Source organism: Stigmatopora argus, chromosome 11 (genome assembly GCF_051989625.1).
Source record: "Stigmatopora argus isolate UIUO_Sarg chromosome 11, RoL_Sarg_1.0, whole genome shotgun sequence".
Lineage (NCBI taxonomy): Eukaryota > Metazoa > Chordata > Actinopteri > Syngnathiformes > Syngnathidae > Stigmatopora > Stigmatopora argus.
In genome coordinates, this window is record NC_135397.1 from 18,186,310 (window position 1) to 18,204,975 (window position 18,666).

An 18,666-nucleotide genomic window follows, 5' to 3' on the forward strand; every position below is an offset into this window, starting at 1 on the left:
ATCTAAGATATTGCACATTGTTATTGAACACCCCGAAGTTATTGCACAGAAGGGATTGTGTATCATGCTAATGCAAGTTCAGAGCCCTGATGGCTCTGGGGGAAAAAACGGTCCCTAAGTCTATTTGTCCGTGCTTTGTGAGACCTGTAGCGTCTGCCAGAGGGCAAAGCTGGGACAGGTTGTGACCAGGGTGGTATGGTCCGTAACAATGTTCCCGGCTCTGCTGAGGTAGTGAGAGCTGGCAGATCTGTGTTGCGTTTGCGAAAGTCCACGACCATTTCTTTAGTTTCCGTGGTGTTTAGTGTGAGATTGTTCACCAAACACCATGAAGACAGTTTGTTGACCTCATCTCTGTAGGCAGACTCATCCCCCCTGAAATGAGTCCAACCACTGTGGTGTCATCGGCAAATTTGATGATGGAGTTAGAGTGGTGGGTCGGTGTACAGTCGTATGTGTACAGGGAGTATAGAAGAGGACTAGGTACACAACCTTGAGGGGAGCCAGTGCTCAGTGTAATGGAGGAAGAGAGGTGGGGATCAAGTCTAACAGTTTGTGGACGGTTGGTTAAGACGTTTTTAATCCAGCAGCAGAGGGAAGAGGATAGTCCTAGATGGGAGTTTGTCAGCCAGAATGTCTGGTATTATAGTGTTGAAGGCTGAGCTATAGTCAATGAAAAGCATCCTCACAAAGTTCACATGGTGCTCCAGGTGGCTCAGTGCTATGTGTAAGAGCTACGGCGATGGCGTCCTCAGTGGACCTGTTTGCCCTATAGGCAAACTGGTGAGGGTCAACTGAGGGAGGGATTGTATCCCTGATGTGGCGGGCGACGAACATTTCAAAGCACTTCATGATCACAGGCGTAAGTGCAACAGGCCTGTAATCATTCAGGCTGTCAATGGTTGGCTTTTTAGGGACAGGGATAATGGTGGCAGATTTCAGGCAGGAGGGGATGATGGATTGTTGCAGGGAACAATTGAAAGTCTTTGTGAAAACCCCAGTCAGCTGGTCAGCACAGGCTTTGAGCACCTTCCCAGGTACTCGGTCAGGGCCAGCAGCCTTCCTGGTGTTCACAGTCCGCAGTACCGGTCTCACTTCATGTTCCTGAAGCTTCAGTGTACTGCTTCAAGGTGGTGGATGTGTTGAGACTGAATTCTATTTGTCACTCTCAAAGCGCGCAAAGAAACGGTTCAGTTCCTCTGCTAGTGAGGCATCTGTGTTCACAGGCACATTATTATTGTCATTGTAATTGGTAATGTGTCGTATTCCCTGCCACATCTTCTTTGGGTTATTTTCTGTGAAGTGCTCCTCAATTTTCCTTGTATATGCTGCCTTGACCTTTTTAATGCCTCTCCTCGGGTCTGCTCTGGCAGCGCTGTATTGTAACTTTACCTGACCTGAAGGCGGTGTTACGGCATTGTGTCTCACTGGTCATCCAGGGTTTTTGGTTAGGAAAAACCCGGATACATTTATTAACAGTGACAATGTCCGTACAGTTTTTGATGTATGAAAGTACAGTGTGTAGTACTGGAGGTTGTGGTGTTCAAAAAGTTCCCAAATGGTGCGAGAAAAACAGTTCTGCAACTGAGAAAGGGCGTCCTCAGGCCATGTTTTTATTATCTTTAGTCTGAAACTATCACTTGGTTGGGCCTGAGAAAAGCGCACTTTGTGGAGAAGCACTTTCAATTTCGTCATACGCAGCTCGGTATGATGACAATTAGGCTTTTGTCTAGTCAATGATGATGACAAGCCTAAGTCTGATTTTTTTTTTTTTTTTAATCTTTATTTGTGGCCTTGTTAGCCTCCGGAGTGGGGTGTATGAGGGGGTGAGGGACAGGCAGAGATGGTCGGATCCAGCAAGGTGAGGGAGGGGTGTGCCTCTATAAGCATGTTTGATGTTAGAATAAACATGGTCTAGAGTTTTATCCCCTCTGGTGTGACACTTCACTTAGTGGATAAACTTAGGCAGAACAGTCTTTCAACATGCTTGGTTGAAGTCACCGGCGACAATAAGGACTCCATCGGGGTGGTCAAGCTGCTGTTTGTTTACAGTCGGTAGTAGGAGGCTAAGTGCCGTGCCAACGTTAGCATCCGGTGGGATGTAAACAGCCACTACAATGACTATCGTTAGCTCCCTAGGTAGATAGAAGGGCCTGCACAGAACTGCCAATAGCTCTAAATCAGGGGGAACAGTGAGTGTTAATGATCCTACTGTTGCAGCACCAGTGGTTGTGTGTAAACACAAATTTTGTGGGTGATGGATCTGGATCTAGCATTGGTCAAGAAGATACTCGCAAGCGGTGCTCTGTGCGGTTGTTTCCTTAGCTTATCGGCATCCCCGCTTTTGCTTCCTTTCCCTTCGCCGCCTCCGTCGTACGCAGGGTGGGCTGACTATCCACGGATATCCCGGTGGACTCGAGATGTCCTCAGGGATATTGTAATCTTTTGTGATGGATATATCGCATCTCCTACCGAGAGTAATTAAATCCTGGCAACTGTAGAAAATGTTTGCCTCACAGATGTTCGTAAATAACAATAACACTGAGAAAACAAAACACCAAACCGGAGAGCAAAGAGCTGCTACACCCGTGAGCGCCGCGAGTTCCAGCGTAGATTTTCACATGTTTATGAACTTACAGAAAAACAATTTCCCCAGAAAAAAATCTGCAATGTAGTGATGCCGCAATAGTTGAAGCCGCGATATTCGAGGGATTACTGTATTAAGTAGAAGAGACATGTACTAGTACTTAAACTCTGAAAAGGTGTGTGACTGAGGTCTCATTAAACAAGATATTTGAGTGGCAAACATCTATAGAACCAGGGTTAAGAATCCTCCGTCAGGTGTGGTAGAAAAAAGCAAAACATCAAAGAATAAAAAATTGATAACCTGTGTCTGAGGAAAAATCATCGGGTTCGCTTCTTACACCGAGTCTAAAGCTCACAGTTAGCGGCTAAGAGCGCATTTCTGTTAAACATTTCAGAACAAAGCAAATTGTAGTCTACAGAAAATGCAGGGTTATGCGGTTACTTTCGCATGTTTCGGATACTACACTAGAATATCTTTCGAGTTACTGGTGTTATGAAAAATCTGATTGTGAATGAATGAATATTTTGGCTTTACACTTGGTGGGAGAGGAATATGACAATGATTTCAGGCCAATTTGATGATTTCAATGGGCTCTAATCAGCAGTGAAGAAGACTGACATTGGGTTTTTCACCTATTTCATATTTAATGCTAAACTAGCTTTCAGGTGAAGAGTGCATTGTTTAAAAATATTTACTGTATTGACTTGCACATAAGCCACCCACGCGTATAAGCTGCAGCCTTGAAATTGCCTTAAAATTGTTTAATTTTACAATTCCTCACATATAAGCCGCCCCCTGATTCTCAATTTTCACCTGCGTATTCATGGTTTTAATAGGGAGGACAAATGTGTTACTTTGAAAGGAAAATCTTAAGAAAAATCATTACATGTAGTATTTCTGAGATACTGTATGAATCAAAAGCACATTATTCCGGTCAATATCATAGGGAAGTTAATATCTTTTGGTAGATATCTTTGTCTTTGTAAATGCAAAATGTCAAATTATTCTATTTGATAAAATAAATAAGTCTACCTTGATGAGAACCTGATGCTTCTAATTACAGAAATTACATTTTCTTACCAGAAGTTTAAGATGTTGTGGCTGCCATATTGATGATAATGTCAAAATATCTCAATTCTTTCAATGGTTCATATTACTCCAATAGTTGTCACTTTTGAACAAGAAATAAAACGTAAAAAAATCTAAGTGGAATTTTGCTTCATTTCAAAATCAAGGCTACTGTGTCTGGCCAGTCAGAGCATGTTTAACTAGGTTTAGACGGCAGCACCGTAGGTAAGATGGCCGCTCCCCGACCAATGTAAGATGGCCGTGCCCCCGAGTGAGCAGTGACAGAACCGTGAGTATATTCACGTTTTACGCAAGATACGTACGTTTCTTCTTGAATTTCATTCATAGACATCAAAATAAATTTTGATTAACGTTTTATTGTTTATCTTTTCTCTTTTTTAAAAGATAAATGACCGTATCGGCTGCATTGTCTGGCGTCATGACGTCACTGCACCATTGCGTCATGACGTCACTGCACCATTGCGTCATGACGTCACTGCACCATTACGTCACTGCACCATTGCGTCATGACGTTTTCGTGGCAAGGCGTCGTCAACTTGCAGTTTTGTGCATGTTGTGGTTTTAAGCGCATATAAGCCGTACCCTCGATTCAGTCATCATTTTTGTCTGACAAAGCGGCTTATATGCGAGTAAATACGGTATTAATCTTATTTTTAACGGGTGGCTTATTCAAAAATAATGTACCATTAGTGGTTAGTTGGTGAAAAAGGAAAAAAAATGACATTATCACAAACTGTGGTACCTTGAGATACGAGCTTAATTCGTTCCAGGATTGAGTTCGTATGTCGATATTCTTGTAACTCGAACGAACCTTTCCCATTAAAATGAACTAAAAACAAATTAATTTGTTCCAACCATCTGAAAAAACACCAAAAACAGGATATTGGATTGAAAAAAAGTTTTATTTCTTATGATTCACCATCGAGTAACAAAGTAACACAACTAGTGGTTTAATATTACTAAAATATGTTTAATAGTACTAAAATTATACGGATTACGAAGGGGGAAGAGAGAGACAGCCGGATAGAGAGAAGGGGGCGGAGGGGGGGGCACTTTTTGCACGGCAACACGCCCGTTTCATAACATAAACAAATTTAAATGAACTTGGATTACGATGCAGACACACTCAAAAATAAGTCCAATCTAACATTACACTAAAATTAATTCTAATTTTGTTTTACATTTTTATACCTTTCTCCCGGCCGGGTTGGCTCTGTTTGCCCTGCCTCCACCCTTACTTTCACTATCGATGGGCTGTTTGCTTTTGTAATCCCTTCAAAATATTCCAAAAATGATGCACACAAATGTCCTCACAATAGGATAACGCACGACCACTTGCCAACGAGAAGTAGTCTTGTATTAGCGATCGCTCCGCCAACGGGAGCTAATAGACTAAGGGGGGGAAAACACTGAAAAAATGCAACGCTGCGCCCAGTGCTCGCAGAGACATTACAAAGAGGGAGTTGCGACCAGAGACATCACACGAGGGAGTTGCGGGGAGAGATCCAGAGCCCCCGATGTTCTTATGAGCAGCCAACGAGAATTGATATATACTCCTCGTATTAGCAATCGCTCCGTATTTCGCGCTGAGTGACGGAAAAAAACACTGAAAAAAATGCAACGCTCCACCCAGTGCTCGTAGATATCTGTTATACAGCGGCAAAAAAGGGGAGCCAGTGCTCAGTGTAATGGAGGAAGAAAGGTGGGAACCAAGTCTAACAGTTTGTGGTCGGTTGGTTAGGAAGTTCTATATCCAACAGCAGATGGAGGAGGATAGTCCAAGGTGGGAGAGTTTGTCAGTCAGAATGTCCGGTTTCATGGTGTTGAAGGCTGAGCTATAGTCAATGAAAAGCATCCTCACGTAATTCCCATGGTGTTCCAGGTGGCTCAATGCTGTATGTAGAGCAATGGTGAAAGCATCCTCAGTGGACCTGTTAGCTATATAAGCAAACTGGTGAGGGTCAACTGAGGGAGATTGCATTCCTGATATGGCGGGCTATCAACTTTTCAAAGCACTTCATGATCACAGGCGTGAGAGCAACAGGCCTATAATCATTCATGCTGTCAATGGTTGGCTTTTTGGGGACAGGGATAATGGTGGCAGATTTCAGGCAGGATGGAATGATGGATTGTTGCAGGGAACAATTGAAGATTTTTGTGAAGACTCCAGCCAGCTGGTCAGCACAGGCTTTGAGCACCTTCTCAGGTACTCCATCAGGGCCAGCAGCCTTCCTGGTATTCACAGACCGCATTTCCAGTCTCACTTCCTGTTCCTGGAACTTCAGTGTATTGCTGCAGGGTAGTGGCGGGGGTATTGAGACTGGGTCTGATTTGTCAGTCTCAAAGCGAGCAAAGAAACGGTTCAGTTCCTCCGCTAGTGAGGCATCTGCGTTAACAGACATATTATTGTTATTGTAGTTGGTAATATGTCGTATTCCCTGCCACATCTTCTTTGGGTTATTTTCTGTGAAGTGCTCCTCAATTTTCCTAGTATATTCTGCCTTGGCCCTTTTAATGCCTCTTTTCAGCTCAGCTCTGGTGTGAGTATGGGTCCTATCTGAAGTAAACATTCTCCTTGATGTAAGTGAAGGGAGTCGTTTGCAGGAGGAAATCAGCCAGTGATGTCGCTGTGCCCTTCTTGGGTAAGTCTAACTTGGGGCTGGACATAATCAACAATATCTGAACAAACACTGTAAATCAGAAACTTGAGACAATTCATTCATTCATTTTCTGAACCGCGTATTATCACAAGGGATGCAGGGGCTGCTGGAGCCTATCCCAGCTAACCAAGGACACCAAGGGGGCCACCCTGAATCGGTTGATAAATTGTGAATATCGAGGGGCAATGTAGAGTGTTCAACAAGCCTACCCTGCCTGATTTTTGGAATGTGGGAGAAAACCGGAGTACCCAAAGAAAACCGACACAAGCCCGGGGAGAACATGCAAACTCCACAGAGTGAGGACCGACAGGGATCGAGCCCTCCACCCCAGACCTGTGAGGCTGACACGCTAATCACTTTTCCACCAGAACGCCATGAGACAATTCGTTTAAACCAGGGGTGTTCAAACTTTTTTGCTCAAAGATCTACTTTTCAAGGAGTTAACCGTATGTGATCGACTTTTTATTTTACAGGCAACCGACAAGGCTCAGCAATTATTTAGATTGATATACCTCTCATTAGACAACATGTATAGGAGCAGCAGGGAATGGGGGTGAAATCGACTCTTGATTCATGTTAAAGCTTACTGCGGACATGCCAAATTCATAAGAGAAACCGACAGAGGCAAGGGATTAAAATGTTATTGTTGTGCGATCTACCAATAGTACCTTGGCGATTTACCGAGAGTTCCTTGGCGATCTACCGGTAGATTGCGATGTACACATAATGGGCACCCCTGATTTAAACAAATAGGCTTTTGTAAATTAATTACAGTGGACCCTTTAAATACTATCTTAATGCATTCAGTGACTGAGCTCGAATGTCGATTTACTCGTATCTCAAATCAACATTTGCCCGTGACCGGACGATTCGCCGAAAGACATTTGGCCGACGGACGTTTGGCCGACGGACAGTTCAAGGAACGGACGTTTCGCCGAAGCGCTCGCCCCGCCCCCGGATCGTGCGTGTACATGTTTTACAACCTCGGCCATATACGGCACGTTACAGATAACATTCATTTAGGAATAACAAAGGCATGTACTGCCCCCCGCTGGACATATTTCTAAATACAAGTACGTACTACAATGTGCTGCCAATTTTTTATATTTTTGCCCCCCCCCCGCTGGACATATTTCTAAATACAAGTACGTACTACAATGTGCTGCCAATTTTTTATATTCTTTATTTTATCCTTGCGTTTAAAGTAGTAGCCATTTGGACACGCAATGTAATTTATCAAAGCTGGGGATTGATGTCTGACACTGAGAAAAAACAACACTAGAAGACTAATGTGAAATTCTAAGTGCCTTGGACAAAATAGAGGGCTTAGAGAACAATACCTAAAAATGCCATGGAACACACTTTTACTTCTAGTTTAATTTTAAATAATTTCCCACTATTTTTGGAAATATATATTCAAAATGATTTGCTGAGAAATTTAATTCAAAATTAATCTCAACATTTTCTATGCTGGTGTAAATTTTCTGGAGTAGGATTTCTGGATTTACAATTTCATTACAGTAGTACTTACTGTTACTACTACTTTATTTTCTCTATTTCTTCTGTCACGTACTGTTCTGTGTGATCTCCAAATGGCTACTACTTTAAAAGCAAGGATAAAATAAAAAATTTAAAAAATTGGCAGCACATTGTAGTACGTACTTGTATTTAGAAATATGTCCAGCGGGGGGCAGTACATGCCCTTGTTATTTCTAAATGAATGTTATCTGTAACGGGCCGAGGTTGAAAAACATGTACACACACGATCCGGGGGCGGGGCGAGCGCTTCGGCGAAACGTCCGTTCCGTGAACTGTCCGTCGGCCAAACGTCCGTCGGTCAAACGTCTTTCAGCGAATCGTCCGAGCACCCATTTGCCATAGAAATGAACTAAAAACAAATGAACTTGTTCCAACCCTCTGAAAAAACACAAAAAACAGGATATTGGATTGGAAAAAAAAATGCATTTGTTCTAATTCGCCATCTATTAACAGAGTAACAAATAACTAGTGGCTATGGTGTTTATTAGTAATAAAATTAGGCGTATTTTGCGGAGGGGAGAGAGAGAGGGACAGCGGGAGAGCGAGAGACTTTTTGCAACGCGCTCGTAACATAACACACATTTAAATGAACTTTGATTACGACACAGACGCACTCAAAAATAAGTTTGATCTAACCTTACACTAAACTTAATTCCAATTTTGTTATAAATTTTTTATACCTTTCTTCTCCCGGGTTAGCTCGATTTGATTTCAAAATGTGTCTCGTCTCTCAAGATAAATATTTGCTCGAAATTTTACTCGTATCTCAAAATGCTCAAATGTCGGGGCACTCGTATGTCGAGGTATTACTGTACCTAGTTTTAGGATAATTTCCCTAGGACAGGAGAGACTTGGCGTGTCTTCAGTCCGAGGAAGCCATTCCCTGATCTGCCTTGGGTGAGTGAAATGTATTTAGTCATGCATCATAACGATGACGATTAGAATATTGACAGATTGCATAAACATTGAACTGCATGTATGTGCGTCCCCGGGTCCCCACTCTGGAGCCATGCCCGGAGGAGGGGCACAATGGCGAGCGCCTGGTGGCCGGGCCTACACAAATGGGTTCCCCCTCACATGGGATCACCACCTATGAGAGGGGCCAAAGAGGTCGGGTGCGCCGACAGTTAGGCGGCAGCCAAAGGAGGGATCGATCCTTGGTGGTCCGATCCCCGGCTGCAGAAACTAGCTCTTGGGACGTGGAATGTCATCGCTCTGGTTGGGAAAGAGCCTGAGCGTTGAGACTTGTTGCTCCCCGGCTCGGTGCCTGTATGTTGAGGTTTACCCTGGTGGACGAGAGGGTAGCATCCCTCCGTCTTCGGGTGGGGGGGACGGGACCCGACTGTTTTTTGTGCGTAGGCACCAAACAGCAGTTCAGAGTACCCACCCTTTTTGTCCTTGGAGGGGGTGCTGGAGAGTGCCCCTTCAGGGGACTCCCTTGTTCTGCTGGGGGACTTCAATGCTCACGTGGGCAATGACAGTGAGACCTGGAGGGGAATGATTGGGAAGAACGCCCCCCCTGATCGAAACCCGAGTGGTGTTCTATTGTTGGATTTCTGCGCTTGTCGTGGATTGACAATAATGAACACCACTATGTTCAAGCATAAGGGTGTCCATATGTGCACTTGGCACCAGGACACCCTAGGCTGCAGTTCTATGATCGACTTTGTGGTCGTATCATCGGACCTGCGGCCGCATGTCTTGGACACTTGGGTAAAGAGAGGGGCGGAGCTGTCCACCGATCACCACCTGGTGGTGAGTTGGCTCCGATGGTGGGGGCAGATGCCAGTGCGGCCCGGGAGACCCAAACGTTTCGTGAGGGTCTGCTGGGAACGCCTGCCAGAGTCCCCTGTCAGAAGGAGTTTCAATTCCCACCCCCAACATCGACGGAGCTTATCTCATGTCCAGGAAGAGGCGGGGACATTGTGTCCGAGTGGATCTATTGCTGAGGCGGCAGACCGGAGCTGAGGCCGCAAGGTGGTCAGTGCCTGTCGTGGCGGCAACCCCAGAACCCGCTTGTGGACACCGGCGCTAAGGAATGCCGTCAGGCTGAAAAAGGAGTCCTACTGGGCCTTGTTTGCCCATGGGACTCCGGAGGCAGCTGATGGGTACCAGGTGGCCAAGCGGCATGCGTCTCTGGTCGTAGGCAAAAACCCGGGCATGGGAGGAGTTTGGTGAGGCCATGGAGAGCTTGTCTCAGAAGGGGGAAGCAGCGCACCGACAACAGTGTATAGTGGGGATGGGGCGCTGCTGACCTCGACTCGGGATGTTGTGAATCGGTGCGCTGAATACTTTGAAGGCCTCCTCAATTCCACCGACGCGCCTTCCCAAGAGGAAGGAGAGCCGGAGACTCTGGGGTGGACTCTCTTATCTCTGGGGTTGAAGTCACCGAGGTGATTAAAAAGCTCCTCGGTAACAAGGCCCCAGGGGTAGATGAGATCCGCCCGGAGTTTCTAAAGGCTCTGGATGGTGTGGGGCTGTCTTGGTTGACACGCCTTTGCAACATCGTGTGGACATCGGGGACAGTGCCTCTGGATTGGCAGACCGGGGATGGTGGTTCCCCTTTTTAAAAACTCTCGCTGGAACGATTCGCAACCGAGTGTGAAGCGGTCGGGATAAGAATCAGCACCTCAAAATCTGAGACCATGGTCCTCAGTTGGAAAAAGTTGGCGTGCCCTCTCCAGGTCAGAGACCAGGTCCTTCCGCAGGTGGAGGAGTTTAAGAATCTTGGGGTCTTGTTCACAAGTGAGGGAAGAATGGAGCGGGAGATCGACAGGCGGATCGGGGCGGCGTCTGCAGTGATGCGGACTCTGCACCGGTCCGTCATGGGGAAGAATGAGCTCTCTATTTACCGGTCGGTCTAAGTTCCCATCCTCATCTATGGTCACGAGCTGTGGGTCGTGACCGAAAGAACGAGATCCCGGATACTGACCTTGGTGCAGGCAGGCACGGGCTGGTGCAGGCAGGCACGGGCTCAATTCCTGCTGGTGGTGGTTTCATTGTGAGTGCATATGGTCATTTGTCTCTCTGTCTGACTGGCGACCAGTATAGGGTGTAGTCTGGCTTTCGCCCAAGTCAGCTGGGTTAGGCTCCAGCAACCCCCCGCAAAAACATGTTTGTGCAACTTCAGTGTGAGACATGGTGGAATTACTGATTGTAAGATGCACGTAGAGGACCCAAGCACAAAGATAAGCGTATTTTCATTATGCTGTACTTTTTGAACAGTTTGCAAAAACACAATATTTCAATTACTGTAAAAACATCATGATAACAGTTTGATTTAAATTGTCCTATGCTTTTTTTGCATTTTATATTGATTTTGCATTAATCGCATTGACCGTGGAAATACTCCAGAAATAGGGTAGATGGAGGTTGGCAGCTCTGTATATATATACAAAACACAGGAAAACGTGAAAAAAGCTGTAGATGGCGTTACATCACACAAGGTTAATGTAGCGCAATTTGTCCAACAAATGGAAGACATTCGAAGGTCTTATGAGCTAAATGGGGGAGAAACACAGAAAATTTGGATGGCTGCAATAAAGGGCGATTGGCACACTATTAGGGGGGATTGGGATCCATAAACTGATCTTGGGGCTTTAGATCATGACAGCCGTGAGCTAAATTTGAGTGTGCGTGGCATCGTGACCGGACGATTCGCCGAAAGACGTTTCGCCGACGGACGTTTGGCCGACGGACAGTTCGCCGAATGGACGTTTCGCCGAAACGGGATTCGCGCCCTCGCCCCGCGCCCGGATCTAGTGTACATGTTTTTCAACCTCGGCCCGTGGGCCATATACGGCCCGTTACAGATAACATTCATTTAGTAATAACAAGGGCATGTACTGCCCCCCGCTGGACATATTTCTAAATACAAGAACGTACTACAATGTGCTGCCGATTTTTTATATTTTTTTATTTTATCCTACCTTATCAGTACATGCCCTTGTTATTCCTAAATGAATGTTATCTGTAACGGGCCGTAAATGGCCCGCGGGCCGAGGTTGAAAAACATGTACACACACGATCCGGGGGCGGGGCGAGCGCGCGAATCCCGTTTCGCCGTAACGTTTGTTCGGCAAACTGTCCGTCGGCCAAACGTCAGTCGGCCAAATGTCTTTCGGCGAATCGTCCGAGTACCGCGTGGCATTATTGAAGGAACCACGGAGAAAATTAAGACAAGAGAAAATTACACAGCTATTCGTAGAGCTAAGCAAAAATATGGTGAACCATTTGAAGAGAATTCGGATGACGGCATGTTTTAAAGCCAACAGCGGATTGACTGAAGATTACACTGTGGGAGGTGTTTATCAGTAGAAGCTAAAAAATGTCCTCCATGCTCATTCACATTATTTACTTGGTCAATGGATTGAGAAGATAGGCCAGCGGGTACTCTTGAACAATACATAAATCAAGCGTTGCATGGTGGAAGAATTCTAAAACAAAAGGAGAGAAAGAAGGGGGTAGCCTGCTGGACAGGAGAAAATTTTTACCAGGTTAGAAAGCGATCCGCCTGAGAGGCTAGAACCCCTTTTCTTTTAATGGGCTATTCCACACTTGTACTGTGCAAGGCATATATATATATATATATATATATATATATATATATATATATATATATATATATATATATATATATATATATATACGCTTTCCTTTCATACACATATATATATATATATATATATATATATGTGTATGAAAGGAAAGCGTAAATTACAGTGGGGCAAATAAGTATTTAGTCAACCACCAATTGAGCAAGTTATCCTACTTGAAAAGACTAGAGTGCTGTAATTGTCAACATGGGTAAACCTCAACCAAGAGAGACAGAACGTGGAAGAAAAAACTGAAAATCACATTGTTTGATTTTTAAAGAATGTATTTGCAAATCATGGTGGAAAATAAGTACAGTGGTACCTCGACATACGAGCGTAATCCGTTCCGAGACTGAGATCGTATGACGAGGTTCTCGTAACTCGAGCGGACGCTTCCCATTGAAATGAATGGAAAAAAATTTAATTCGTTCCAGCCCTCTGAAAAAACACCAAAAACAGGATATTGGATTGGAAAAATGTTTTATTTCTTCAAATTCCCCATCTATTAAAGTAACACATAACTAGTGGTTTAATAGAAATAAAGTGTTTAATCTAACTAAAATTGGGCGGATTTTGCCGAGGGGAGAGGGACACAAAAGGGGCGGGGGGCTTCGTTTTTTTTTTTCACACAACGCACTCGTAAACAGAACAAACACTCCACCCTCACGTTCGCTATTGCTGGGCCGTTTGCTGTCGTACTATTCCCTTCAAAATATTCCGAAAATGATGCACACAAATGTCCTCACAATCGGATGACGCACGATCACTTGCCAACGAGCAGCAGTATTTTATCTGCGATCGCACCGCTGCTCATGGGAGCTTCGGGGGCGCTGGCTTGCAGCTCCTTTTAGCTTGTAGCATCTGTGGTCGCATCCCCTCGAACGGCGCCAATGATAGAGTTGCTACCGGGGATGCTGTTGCGAGCCAGTGCCCCTGATGTTCTTATGAGCAGCCAACGAGCAGCAGTCTTTTATCAGCGATCGCTCTGCTGCTCATGGGAGCTTCGGGGGCACTGGCTAGCGGCTCCTTTTAGCTTGTAGCATCTGTGTTTGCATCCCCTCGAACGGCGCCTATCATAGAGTTGCTACCGGGGATGCTGTTGCGAGCCAGTGCCCCTGATGTTCTTATGAGCAGCCAACGAGAAGTAATATAATACTCTTCGTATTAGATAAAATTAACAGGAAATGCAGCAGCTGAGCTTACCCACGTATTGATTGTGGGAAAAGTTTTATTCTGAGTGCCATTGCCTGTCGGCGTTGTCTGCACGAGTATACTTCATTACCCAGAAAGCCCTCTTTTCCCCGCGCATGCGCGTTGTGCGTTTCCTGGTCTGAATAACTCATCCGGTGCTCGTAAATATTGTTATACAGGAAAGATATGCAAAAAAAAAATGCCATGGCCACCTGGCTTGGTCGCATCACGAAATTTTAACCGCATCACGGGCGAATTATTCGATCGAAATTTCCCCCGTAAGACGAGCATTTTGTATGACGAGCGGTCGTATGACGAGGTACCACTGTACTTGGTCGATATCAAAAGTTCATCTCAATAATTTGTTATGAACCCTTTGTTGGCAATAACGGAGGCCAAACGTTTTCTGTAACTCTTCACAAGCTTTTCATACACTGTTGCTGGTATTTTGGCCCATTCCTCCATGCAGATCTCCTTTAGAGCAGTGATGTTTTGGGGCTGTCGTTGGGCAACACGGACTTTAAACTCCCTCCACAGATTTCCTATGGGGTTGAGATCTGGAGACTGGCGAGGCCACTCCAGGACCTTGAAATGCTACTTTCGAAGCCACTCCTTTGTTGCCCTGGCTCTGTGTTTGGCATCATTGTCGTGCTGAAAGACCCAGCCACGTCTCATCTTCAATGTCCTTGCTGATGGAAGGAGATTTTCAATCAAAATCTCTCGATATATGGCCCCATTCATTCTTTCCTTCACGCAGATCAGTCGTCATGGTCCCTTTGCAGAAAAACAGCCCCGATGCATGATGTTTCCACCCCCATGCTTCACAGTGGGTAGTTTTTTTCAGGTGCAATTCAGTATTATTTCTCCTCCAAACACGAGAACCTGTGTTTCTACCAAAAAGTTCTATTTTGGTTTCATCTGACCATAACACATTCTCCCAGTCCTCTTCTGGATCACCCAAATTTTCTCTAACGAACCGCAGACGGGCCTGGATGTGTACTGGCTTCAGCAGGGGGACATGTCTGGCAGTGCAGGATTTGAGTCCCTGGCGGTGCATCGTGTTACGGATAGTAGCCTTTGTTACTGTGGTCCCAGCTCTCTGTAGGTCATTCACGAGGTCCCCCCGTGTGGTTCTGGGATTTTTGCTCACCGTTCTGGTTATCATTTTGACGCCACGGGGTGAGATCTTGCATGGAGCTCCAGATCGAGGGAGATTATCAGTGGTCTTATATGTCTTCCATTTTCTAATAATTGCTCCCACAGTTGATTTCTTTACACCAAGCGTTTTACCTATTGCAGATTCAGTCTTCCAAGCCTGGTGCAGGTCTACAATTGTGTCTCTGGTGTCCTTCGACATCTCTTTGGTCTTGGCCATAGTGGAGTTTGGAGTGTGAGAGACTGACGTTGTGGACAGGTGTCTTTTATACCGATGAGTTAAAACAGATGCTATTAATACAGGTAACAAGTGGAGACCTCGTTAGAACAAGTTAGACCTCTTTGACAGCCAGAAATCTTGCTTGTTTGTAGGCTCCACTCTAATTTGGAAATACATTCTTTAAAAATCAAACGATGTAATGTTCTTTTCTTTTTTTTCCCTTTCTGTCTCTGATGATTGGTTTCAAGTAGGAGAACTTGCACAATTGGTGGTTGACTAAATACTTATTTGCCCCACTGTATGTCCCTTATGGCTACCAAAAAGAAGAGCTCAAATGGATTTGTTTAATTATTTTCAGTTGTACGAAATTTATAGAAGATTATCAGAATAACACAACAGTTTACGTTATTAAACTTGCGAAATTTACCTTTGTCTGTGGCTGTTCCACTTTTAAGTCTGGAGGGTTTGCCAGAAGTTCATGTGCTAGATCAACAGCCAGTTGACATGCCTCGTTGTTGTATCCATGAGCATGCAGAGCCTCAGCACATGCAAACAATACCTATTCAAAACAACAATAATGTGTCATTTTGTGTCATATTCCAAGAGAATACTATATACGGTTGAACCCAGTTTACACGTTTCATTTTTGTCCTACTGTCTCAAGTCAAATCGGACAAAACCTTTCCTGTTTCAGGTCAGTCAATATTACCAAAATGTCTGATAGAGATAGAGGTAGAGAAGAAGGATCACAGTACAGACGCTCCCCTACTTACGAACATTCAACTTACGAACAACGGTACATACGAACATGTCTGCAAATTGCGTTTAAGTCCAAAAATGTTCGCAAGTCCAATTTTGTATTTTGCCTTTTTCGGAGTAGTACTTCTTTCCGCCGCTAATACCGACGCCTGGCGCTGTGAGAGCTCAGCTCACCCAGCATCTACCTTCTTCTTCGTTGCAATGCGGAAGTGCGTGAATGTATCTCCAGTGTGCAAAGAACCTTTTTCATTTGTATCATTAAATAGCTCATGCATCCAATATTGAATATGGTTGGTAAAAAGCTAAAGGCTTCTATTGAGGGAGTTGCAAGGAAGAGGCAAGCCATTTCATTTGAAACGAGTGGCAATAATAACGAAGCTTGATGCGCGTGAGAGTGGTGAGCGTTGCACATTCAGTACCATTTATAAACAGAAAGATCGAGCAGCAGGACCCAAATATTGAACGTTGCACAAAGTTTGCAAATCAATTGAATGATGCCATACAGTGCTACCTCATCATTTATGATGAAAAAAAGAAGAAAACTGTGCAATTGTCATTAGGTCGCTTCTTTTGGCCAGTTTCTAATACATACATCTCTCTCTCTACAGTACTGTACATATTCTCTCCATTTTATTAAAAAAAAAAAATTCAGTACAAACCAATGCGTGTTACTTATACAAGCCTTAAACATACAAATGCACTTATATAAACCTTCAATATACTTATATCGGCCTTAAACATAAATTATAATACAAAATACAGACGCTCCCCTACTTACGAACATTCAACTTACGAACAACGGTACATACGAACATGTCTGCAAATTGCGTTTAAGTCCAAAAATGTTCGCAAGTCCAATTTTGTATTTCGCCTTTTTCGGAGTAGTACTTCTTTCCGCCGCTAATACCGACGCCTGGCGCTGTGAGAGCTCAGCTCACCCAGCATCTACCTTCTTCTTCGTTGCAATGCGGAAGTGCGTGAATGTATCTCCAGTGTGCAAAGAACCTTTTTCATTTGTATCATTAAATATCTCATGCATCCAATATTGAATATAGTTGGTAACAAGCTAAAGGCTTCTATTGAGGGAGTTGCAAGGAAGAGGCAAGCCATGTCATTTGAAACGAGTGGCAATAATAACGAAGCTTGATGCGCGTGAGAGTGGTGAGCGTTGCACATTCAGTACCATTTATAAACAGAAAGATCGAGCAGCAGGACCCAAATATTGAACGTTGCACAAAGTTTGCAAATCAATTGAATGATGCCATACAGTGCTACCTCATCATTTATGATGAAAAAAAAGAAGAAAACTGTGCAATTGTCATTAGGTCGCTTCTTTTGGCCAGTTTCTAATACATAAATCTCTCTCTCTCTACAGTACTGTACATATTCTCTCCATTTTATTAAAAAAAAAAATCAGTACAAACCAATGTGTGTTACTTATACAAGGCTTAAACATACAAATGCACTTATATAAACCTTCAATATACTTATATCGGCCTTAAACATAAATTATAATACAAAATATAGCACTGAATCAACTTACAAACAAATTCAACTTATGAACAATCGCTCGGAACCAATTGCGTTCGTAAGTAGGGGAGCGTCTGTATAGCACTGAATCAACTTACAAACAAATTCAACTTATGAACAATCGCTCGGAACCAATTCCGTTCGTAAGTAGGGGAGCGTCTGTATATACATGAATGCACGCACGCACGCGCACACACGCACGCACACACACACACACAAACACACGCACACCATTTCCCATTTTGTTGAGAGTGAATTTCGCGTCGCGCACATCACTTTTGGAGAAAGAGTACGCCGAGCCTTCTCCTGCTTTGTTTGGACTTTGAGTCTCCGTTGAAAATGCCTCCTAAATATTGACGTTCCTTGAGATGCTAAAGGCGTAGCATGCATGCCATTGCAGCATAAATGAATCTACATTGTGGCATTTTTTTATTTTTTATTTATACATAATTCACCATGTAGGATCCATGTTAATCGGTTCCGCTGTGTGGTTAGAGGGAGTACGTGAGCGCTCTTCACCTCTGGATGCACGCGTCTTGTTGCACAGAGGAGCTCCGTATGCTGATAAATAAAATGTTTTCTCGATCATTGCAGGGTCTGGTCTACATTATCCGAAATATTCCAAGGATTACTGTATTGCCCAATATGTCTGTGAATTATCGATACTGGTATGCTTTCCTCAACTGTGTATAGGTCAAATAAAAAAAAGATGGATACAATACTGCAATGAATCTGGTTTTAATGTAGAAGTCGTATCTAGATGTTGTACTTAAATGCACCGTGTGAGTAAGGAGAGAGAGGGAGAGGACAGTTGAACGTAAGCTTTCAATTTTTCTGTTGGTTTTGGGGTTGTTGTTCGCATCAGCTAGTGTGGACAGTAGTCGTGATGTGTATTTTTAATTCTTAATAAATTATTGAAAATCTGACAAATCTGACAAAGCTGCCAAGATTGTTGTCGATTTACAATACCATGCTGCTGCAGACTGAGAGCACTGTTGATAAATATCATCTGTGTATGTCTTCTGGTTCAGAATTGGATTTTGGCTCTGATGGTTCAAACATACACCGTTGCATATGGGGGAAACATTCATACATTAATTCCTTCATGAGAAAAAAATAAAATGCAAGTTGAGGCAAGTGCAGCTACATTAGATTGACAGCCGGCACAGGGGATGGGTGTGGCTTAACCACCGCCAATAGCGACACCTACAGAAGGGACTGGCTGAATTGTCCTTTTTTAAAGCCTTACTCTCTGTACTGATCTTTTTTTTTAATTGAGTCAAATTTGTCAGGGTTCTTAAAAGAAACTTAACTTTTCCCTAATCCAGTTTTATTTTATTTTTA

General features: G+C 43.9%; 1 protein-coding gene across 8 annotated transcripts in view; it reads right to left on the bottom strand.

The window, feature by feature from the left end:
- zswim8 (zinc finger, SWIM-type containing 8) overlaps positions 1-18,666 on the bottom strand; it is a 241,622-nt gene that overhangs the window by 146,448 nt on the left and 76,508 nt on the right. For 7 of the 8 annotated variants that reach the window (XR_013303934.1, XM_077613656.1, XM_077613654.1 and 4 more), the window contains exon 11: positions 15,461-15,592. The exons of the other annotated variant lie outside the window; for it this stretch is intronic. Coding sequence is in view for 6 of the 7 variants with exons in the window: in XM_077613656.1 (XP_077469782.1) it covers positions 15,461-15,592 (132 nt within the window). In the remaining variant the exon portion in view is untranslated. The remainder of the gene's footprint in view (positions 1-15,460; positions 15,593-18,666) is intronic. 8 annotated transcript variants of the gene reach the window in all.